The 9,586-nt window shown below is 42.6% G+C and overlaps 1 protein-coding gene across 1 annotated transcript in view; it reads right to left on the minus strand.

Annotated features, from left to right (window-relative positions):
• Positions 1 to 9,586, minus strand: part of SEPTIN11 (septin 11) — a 108,038-nt gene that overhangs the window by 36,581 nt on the left and 61,871 nt on the right. Inside the window, exon 2 of the mRNA XM_069457699.1 lies at positions 3,133 to 3,247. Coding sequence (XP_069313800.1) covers positions 3,133 to 3,247 — 115 coding nt within the window. The remainder of the gene's footprint in view (positions 1 to 3,132; positions 3,248 to 9,586) is intronic.

Raw genomic sequence — 9,586 nt, forward strand, 5'->3', positions numbered from 1 at the left:
GGGAGAAAATGACCGTGGTTGCTCTTAAGTTAAATATGACACCTTCTCCTCTGTGTGACTGTCCACATATTTTGATTGGCTAGAATACTTTTTATATACTCTCACTTTAAAACTAATGGACCACTGATTGACAGTGGGAGTTTTCTTCTTATTCAGACAGTTTGCTGCAAAATATTTGCAGTAAAAGGATTTGATGTTTTCTACACTCTGAGGATAAGTTACTATTTAATGCTGATACCCCATCTCCCAAAGAGCTGATGTTCGCTTCCAAAGGGTTATAGCTAAGAACCTGGACAGACAGATATACTGGCCATGAATGGTATCCAGGACTTATCATGGAGTGAAACAAGAAAATGCAGAAGAATATGAACAGCATGATCTCATTTGTATAAAAGCAAAATAATAAAGCACCTAGGTAATCGTGAGAGCTGTTTTCATGTGTCCAGCGTGTCCCACGCCCAACCTCCTTTCTGGTAATGTCTTCGTTCCTAAAGGGAACCTCTTGTGTTTTAGGGTGGGTTGGGCCCATCTCCCACCCGGGCTGGGCATGTGACCCAGTCCTGGTCAATCAGAGACCCTGTGCCTGTTCAAGGAGATGTGTGAGGATTGGCTTGTTCTTTCCCCTGGGGTTGGTAAGCTGGTGACACTGCTGGAGGTCAGACTGCCACCATGCGGAAACCAGCCTGGGAAGCCAAGCAGAAGCAGACCGGATGGAGAACCAGAGACAGAGCCCTGACAGTGCTCTTTGCACCCCGGGAGCCAGCTGTTCTTAATTACACTATATCACCTTTTCAGTGTGTGTCAGGGGGTGGGGGAGGGTCTTAACTGTGTTTAAACTGGCTTTCTGCACTTCTCTGTGGAAAATTTCCTAATACAAGAACAGTTAGAGAGCGATGCAATGCTGCTGGCTCTGAAGATGGAGGACAGGCTCCAAGAGTCAAGGAATGCAGGTGGCCTCGAGAAGCTGGAAAGGACAAGGAAATGCCTTCTTCCCTAGAGGTTCCTGGAATGCAGGCAGCCCTGCGGCCCCTTGTTGGACTTCTACCTACAGAGCTGTAAAGCCATACAGTGGTGCTGTTTTAGGCCACCAAAAATAATTTCCTAATACGAGAAGACGTACTAAATCGAAAGTTTCTAGAAGGATCTGACTGTGTTATCTCTCTGTGAAATGGAAATGGGGCTGGGAGTTGAAAGGGAGAGATTTTATAATGTTTTAAATAAGAAGCATATATTATGTTAATTAGTTTGAAGAACTACTTTTAAACATGTTCAGGAATGGAACCAGAACAAACATCTAAGAATCACAGCTATTGTCACCCACCCAGGAGAGTCTGAACAGCAGCTGCTTTACCAGTCAGGCAGCATTGGTGTGGCTTGGGAGGAATTCCAGCCAGCGTCGGGACTGTGCCACCTACGAGAGCCCCTGCACGCCACGCACCCGGCTAAACCAGGACCCCAGGGGAAGGCCTTCCCCTATTATGTGGGAGCCAGGCCTTAGCTCACAGATATAATCTTGAAGCTGATTTTGGAGACAGGGCTGGGGAGGCACAGAAGAAAAGCCAGAATAGTAATTGGCCTAGGATTACAATTTTGCATACTTTTCAATAGCAAACCAACAAATCGCCAACAAATTGCTATGCTAATGAAGAATGGCCCTGCTCTGCAGTGAGCATTTTCCCTAAGAGAAAGGACAACCCATTCACACCACTCTGTAGAGCTAGCTGCCATTTAGGAGGTCCCCTGCTGAATTTTAAAAGGCTTCATGCACAGAAAAGGAGACAGCATGAGAGCTGGCTGCTTGGTCATGTTTCTGTCCAGTCACTCTCCTACCCGGGGCTGAAGACATAATGCCAGGGAGCAAGCCGGTCCAGCGTGCCAGCCAATTACGGCTTTCTGCTAATGAACGCCCGGCACAGAGGCTACATGCAACATAGTCCTCGAGAAGCATTTTAAAAAGGAAAATATATGCTCTCCCCACTCCCATAACAAATAAGCAAATGGTGGTTCTCACATTGAACCCACACCTTTCTAAATTCACTTCATCAAGTAAGTCTGATACATCCTGTCAAGCTTGGGGGAAGGATGGTCTGCTTGGCTACACACAGAATTTCTTTGGTTTGTCTCAAAGTGAAGTCTCGGAAGGATATGCCCAGAGGACAACAGCAGCAAAACAATGCAGCACAAACCACGTCACTGCTGTTTAACCATCTATCAGGCGTGACAGGGACGGTGAAGGGACAGCCACGTCTGTCGCACGGACATTTCTCCTTCACACTAACAGGAGATTTATATTTCAATTTTCTTCTTTTCCCTCTTCTTTTCCATCTTCCTCGTCTTAGTTTAAAAAGGACATGGCTAGAGAGATAAAGAAAAATACCAAGGCAGAGGCCTAGTCTAAAGCGTGTCTAAGGGATATGAATAAAAGATGCTGAGGATACAAGTCCATCAGATCTCTTTGGCCTTTTGCATTTGTTTACCAGGAATAAATTAAGGTCAATTTTAAATCCCAACTTAAAGACAAAAGGTTAACTCAAGAATGTAGGCAGAAAATTTACTTCAAATATGAAATAAAATTTTAAATTGTCTTTTGTACCCTAAGCAAAAGTTTTTAACATTATAAGTTTATTAAAGCGGTTAGAGTAGTTTTAGATTTTACTTATTTTAGGTAGCACATCTTTAAAAAGACTTCAGTGGAGATGAATATTGTACTGTAGTCAGAGACCCTAGAAACAAATTCTTAAAAGGCTTTTAAATGTTCCCATTATGTATATCTCAGATCCTTCTCCCAACTTCCTGTAGTCTACTTAGAGTCTAAGTCCCTCTCCTCGCCAAACATTAAAATAAGTGTTTTAATAACAATATTAAACTGACCAGTTGCTTGACTGTGCAACAGAAATAAAAATGATAATTTGAGCAACACCACAAAATTTACAAAGCCTTTACTCAGATACAACTCTCAATCTTTGTAAGTACGAGACATGTGTAAAGCGGCTATTTTGCCTTGCTTTACCAATGAACAAAAGAGTAAAAATATAATTCTCCTTATTTCACTAAAACTTGTCCCTCTGACGGTCACCTGTCAATATCTGAGCACCACAGTGGCTGCTTGGCAGCAGGTGATGAATCACTTACCAACACACAGGATGTTGAAACAGAATCCTTGGGAAGTAGACTTGTTGACCAGCTGGTCAGGAAGACTGTCAAATCCAACATGGCCAGAGAGTGACAAGTTTCGCAGCTCTTCACTCTGGAATTTCAGAGGGGAAACGTTTGAGATTCTAGGAACTATGCCACGTGGGTATCACACATTACATTCGTTACCTTTTCCCTTCCTATCCTCTTAACGTGCATGGAAAAAGGAGAATCCCCAAGTTCCCACATTCTCCTTGGCTTCTGCACAACTGATGGCAGCAGTAACTCCACAGTCACACTCTTTCCACAAAATCCCCATCTCCCAGGGCAGACTATCGCCCAGGGTATTTCATCCCTTGTTACGAGTGTACTGGTCCAGGGAAATTTGATCTTCTAGAGGTGGCTATTTCAGATAGGCATTAAGTGACATAAAAAAAACAAACAAACAAAAAAAAACAACCTCCAACCATTTTGATAGCTTCTATTGCTCAAGAAAAGCTTTCAATTTATTTTCAACTCATAGTAAATAAATAATTAAATATGATACTCTTTCAGATATGTAAAAGAGCTTTGAAAAGCTCACAGTGGAAGATACCTACTCGTTATAATTATGACAATGCTGTAACCATTGTAAATGCAACATGTTTAGAATTTCTCAGCACGTGAGCGGGTTCCATCTCCTCTGTTAGCTGTATAGGTTTCCTGAGGCTCCTTTGCTCCTCCCTCCCTACGCAGTTCCTAGCACAGGCTCTGGACTTGCTGGACCTTCGCAGAGTTTACTGATGGAGACTGGGGTAGAGTAGTTAAACACATTTTAAAGTAGGAGGATTTATGCTCACATATAAAATGGCACTGACTGCCTCCATAGTTCTCCCATCCAGGTACTAACCAGGCCCAACCCTGCTCAGCTTCTGAGAACCAGCGTGTTCGGGGTGGCATGGCCACAGACAACCTCTACGGTTCTGAATGCGCCCCATGGGTGTTGGAGATAAGTTGTGAAACTTCTCAGGAAACGCCATCAGCTACTTTCAGTCCTTCAAGTGCAATACCACGGTTATGCTTTGCGATTACTAGATATTGGAAGCCTTCTCCTTGAAGACATGACTGCCGGTGTTCTGACTGTGTTGCTGATGAACTTCACATTCAAAATACCGATGTTTGAGTGAGAAAATGAGCCTCAAAGTTCCACTTTTAATAAAAAGTGCACAGGATCACTTAGTCAATGTTTTTAAAAGATTGGTTTTTGTTATCCTCCTAGTTTTGTTATATAATCATGAGAGTGACTTCTTTTAATAATCAAGGGCCGAGACACCATTTTCAAATTTCTATACATATACATATATGTACACAGAAATGTGACTCCATAAATATAGGAATTTCAATGGATTTTAATGGTTTTATAAACAACAGAATGTCTGAAGTCAAACCAGCTCTAAAATTCTGACTGTGTGAAATAAGACTAAAACCCAGCACACTGCCTGAATACCATGGTGGCAGCTGCAGCTTTGAGGTCAATGGGACAGAGAACAGATGTCTAGTCTATGAATAGTTTCCTTGAAACCTGCCAACAGTGAATATGAGACTCAAGAGTAGGCACTTATCCTTGAACAGGATGGCACGGTAGACAGCCCCCCAAGCAGCTTCGGGGGCAGACCCCGTGGGCAGCAGTCCTGCTAGCTGGGCAAGCCTCCTGACAACGCTGTACTGCTTCCGGCCAATTCTCGTACCTGACCCTTCCTCTCTAGATACCTCAGAGGTTCAGACAGCAGGTATTTTTAGGGTGTTTACCACATCCGCCAAGACTTGGGGAAGGAGGATCTGAAATGTGCTGCGTTATATTTAGAACTCTTTCCATCGCAGCTGTGCGGTGGCTGCTGTGTGTCAGGCTGGGAGAAGCCATGGCACCAGCCCTGCCTTCTGCTGCCGCATCACTGACTGCGACACTTTGTGAACAGCACGAGAGGAGATGAGCCAAGGGAGAACCCCCATCCTACATTCCCTCTCTTCTCCACCACAATAATTCTTTTCATTCTCCTGGGGGGTGGGGGGAAATGGTGTGTTGCTCTGGATTCTGGACTGTTGGGTTTTTAGATACCAGATATCCACCCAAGAGCCAATCCTGGGAAAGAATCAGAGTTAGTAATTATAGTTCTTATCCCAGAACCCAAAGCTCAGCATCTCATATTCTCACCGTTTCCAAAACATAAGAAACCACCCCCACACCCACTGAGTATTTTTATACCCATTGAAAACCACATACAAAATGAAAGGTTATAAAACAGTTTGGTCTTGACATTGTTGAAATTTAAAGTTTTATCTTTAGAGTCTGTCTTCTAACTTTGTAATATAAAATGTGTACACTTTATAAGTTTTTTTAATTTCACGATTTGAGCCTAATTCTCTGCCCAGTATTAAAGGAAGCCCAAGAGTCACTGCCCATCAGTATGTGATGGGGGAAATGGAAATAAACGTTCCTCCTTTGGTTCATGAACAGGCTTAAAAACTGGAAAGCACTGGAGGAAATGCAAGGAGTGGCTCTGAGTGGCTTACCTGGTGCCTCACATACAGACACTGAATTGAATTCCTATACGTCAGTATTTTATGATATTTGCCTGAGCTGTCACTATGCAAGGAATATGGCGGTCTCTTCTGAGTCTATAGGGCCAGTCTCAGGGAACTGCATATATTCCCATGTCATTAACACTACCACACCTCTGGAAATGACTATCCAAATTTCATCTCCAATACTGAACTCTGCTTGGCTTCTAGTTCTGAATTTCTTTCATAGGGGCAGTTCTCTTGGGTTGTCCTATCTGTACTTCAAACTGATGTTCACAAAACTAAAATCATGTTCCTCTATCCCAAACTCACCCCTTCTCCAGGGCTCCCTATTTCTGTAAATGGTACTTACCCATGTTTGAGACGACCTCCCCTCCCACCACCAATTCCAAAGTCTTATCAATGCTACATTCTCTTCATCCCATACCTAATAATTCAACAGCCTCCCAACTGGTCTCCCTGACTTGGTCCCAGCCCTCTTTAATACTTCCTTTCTCTACCTTCCCGCCAAAGGAATCCTGGTCCTCAAATGTCCTCAATCCAATCTCCTAGGCTGATCCCAAATCTCTATTCCTACCAAATCTCCTGCTTCTCCCCAGGGAATACCTTACACTCCAGTTAAATTGAAATACTTACTATTCCTTGGACAAACCCAGGTTTTTTTCCCATCAGAGTTACTCATATGATTTCCTCTATCTGAAAGGGCCTTATAGCCAATGTTTACACACCCAAACCTTCCGGATTCCAATGAAATTTCACCCCCATCATTGTTCTTTATTATGAAATCTTGGGGAAAAGTTCAGTAAACATACCTCTTATCCATAAAAGGGAAATACTGATTGAATAAAGGTGGCTCAAGCTATAACTAAATAATTCCATGATCATCATAACAGCTAACATTTATTGGACATTTCCAATACTCCAGAAAAGTCCTAAACATGAGTGAACTAATTTATTTAACAATTCTATAAAGTAGTCACCATTGTTACCCAATCTCAACTTACAGACAAGAAAGGGGAGGCACAGAAGCTTAGTGACTCGCTCCAGGTCACACAGCTAGTAAAGTCAAGGAGCTGAAATTTGAACCAGGAAGTCAGGTTCCAGAGCCCTCGGACATAGCCATGCTATCATCGCGTGATGATTTAACGAGCTCCCAGTTAGGGAGCTCTGAGGCCCATTTAGGCCTCAGACAGTACGATGATTTCAGCTGCTATAAAAATCCAATACATTACAATAGAAGGAAAAAAAATTCTCTAAAACCAAAGTTATCTGGCAACCGTAAGAGATGGAAATTGAGAATTACAACAGGCAAAGTAACTCCCAGTATATTTTCACTGGTCCTGGCAATGCCAAGACTAGACTGTGATTTTTGCAGCTATGGCACATGACACCCACAATATAATGCTTAGTTTTAACCATTTTCAAAAGAAAGCGCCAATATGAAGCCAGTAAGTAAGTAACTATAAGACCTTAATTGATTTAGCCCACCACTGGCTAATCTCTCTAGTAATTATTAGATGATTTCTATAGGCCACTCCATGTTGAAATGAGTTACAACTCACCTTGATGGTATAAAATAAAATAGCCAGTCTTTCACTTGATGGTTTCATTTTTTTTTTTTTAGAACATCTCCTCTTAGAAACAATTATTTATTTGTTCATTCAAAAATACTCACTGCTCAGAGCACTAAGAAAGCTATGTTATTTTTATTATTCATTGATAAACACTGTTCCTACCCTTCCGAGGTGTTACAGTGTAGCAGTAGCTATGGGGCAGATGTGGACATAATACTCCGAAGGACAAAAGTGATAAGTACCGTGAATAGCTGTGGGAAGGATGGGAAGAAATAGCTTTTCGCCAGGGAAATTCAAGAGGCACCTTTTAGGAAGGCTGGAGTTCCCCAGATCTATGAGGGAACAAAAGCCCAGCTTGCAGAAGCCTTCTAGAGAAATGCTCTCTACACCCAAAGGGTCACCTTATTATGAATGTGTATTCTGAAGTTCATAACCAGCAAGTTTTCCAGAACAATCCCAGCTGACTTCATTATCGAGATAATTATAACACAAATTATATAAGAATGTGTGCCACCACCTACATTCTGAGGGCTGCTGTAAAACATGTTCCACAATTCCAAATCTTGCTTAACCAAAGCAGGACAGCAAAAGGCTTGGAGTCAGACAGACATGGGTTTGAATCCCAGCTCTGCTTTCTACAGGTTTTAGTCTGTTCCACCGTCAGTAAAAATGGGGGACCTGGCAGGGTTGTTGGGAGGAGCTCAGGAGGTATATATGAGAATGCCTAGCAGGGAATAGGTCCTCAGAAACTTGGATTTGCTTTCCCTAACTTAGGAGGGAAGAAGCAACTATAACTCAAAACTCTGAAATGAATTAGGAGTTCTCTTATTGCTGCTGGGCATTCCAGGAGAAGCTGCTGACCGGGAAAGCTCCCAGACTAACAAAGAAAGTAAAATCACAAAGGTAAGAACAGAGTGAACAAAAAGAAAGTAAAAGAGAGAAATGAGGATTCTAGCATGAAGAAAATTCACCCCTAAAGAGGAAACTCATTTACAAAGCTGGAGGAAACGCCGCAGAATCACATTCCTGTTTGCAGCATCGGCAGTTAACAGAACCAACATGCTCCACAGCTAGAAAGCGTCCTGGAGTCCCCATCTCCACTCTTGCTTCTACAGCCACTCGTGGCTTTGTGAGGAGGATGCATTCTGAGAAATGCTTCGTTAGACAATTTTGTCTTGGTGTGAACATCACAGAGTGCACCTAGATGGTATAGCCTACTACTGCGGTCCCCAACCCCCAGGCCGAGGCCTGGGACCAGTGAGTGGCCTTTTAGGAATCAGGCGCACATCACCACCTGAGCTCCGCCTCCCCTCTGCCCCCAGCACCCTCACCCCTGTCCATGGAAAAATGGTCTTCCCTGAAACTTAGGAACCTGGGGTGCACAGCAGGAGGTGAGCAGCAGGTGGGAGCAAAGCTTCATCTGCATTTACAGCCACTCCCCATCACTCGCATCACTGCCAGAGCTCTGCCTCCCCTAGCTTAGAAAAATTGTCTTCCATGAAACTGGTACCTGGTGCCAAAAAGGTGGGGGACCTCTAGCCAGCGAGGCTATATGGTATGGCCTATTGCTCCCAGGCTACAGACCCGTACAGCATGTTACTGTGCTGAATACTGCAGACAATGATAACACAATGGTGTTTGTGTATCTTAACATATCTAGACACAGAAAGGCACAGTGAAAGCATGATATAATAATCTTACGGGACCACCATCATATGTGCAGTCCATTGTTGACCGAAATGTGGTAATGCGGTGCTGTATTTTAATCCAGCCCAGGGTCTACTGAAATTAACAGACTGGGTGTGCCCAGACGGATTTTATTCATCACACTTAAACTGAAGTGATATGCCTTTTCTTTACTTTTAAAACTGAAGTGTTGCAGTAGATGTGGTTAGGTTGCCCATAGTTTCTGATCGCTATCAGCAGGCAGAAGCAAGAGAGCATGTTACCAAGGTGATGTGTTAATTGTTTAATTCAAACAAATTAAAATGTTTCAATTTGAAAGCAAGACTTAGTTTTTACCTTAAAATCAGGTATTACAATTCAAAGTTAGAAAGATTTCCCCTCCTTAAAATTAATTTTTTAGAAATTTGAGTTAACTTATGATTGATTCAATTAGAGAGCTGGAGATTTTTGTTTACAAAAAGTGTGATTATATTTTTCTCAAAGCCTCATTTTATGGACAATAAATTATATTGATCCAAGCCACTACATCCCTGGGCTCATGTTTCCTCAGCTGTAAAGTGAGAAGATTCAGCCAAATGACCTCTAAGCAAAGTCTCTGGTTCTAATGTTAATTCTAAGGTTTCATGAGTCTGGAA

This window comes from Eulemur rufifrons, chromosome 24, assembly GCF_041146395.1.
Source record: "Eulemur rufifrons isolate Redbay chromosome 24, OSU_ERuf_1, whole genome shotgun sequence".
NCBI lineage: Eukaryota > Metazoa > Chordata > Mammalia > Primates > Lemuridae > Eulemur > Eulemur rufifrons.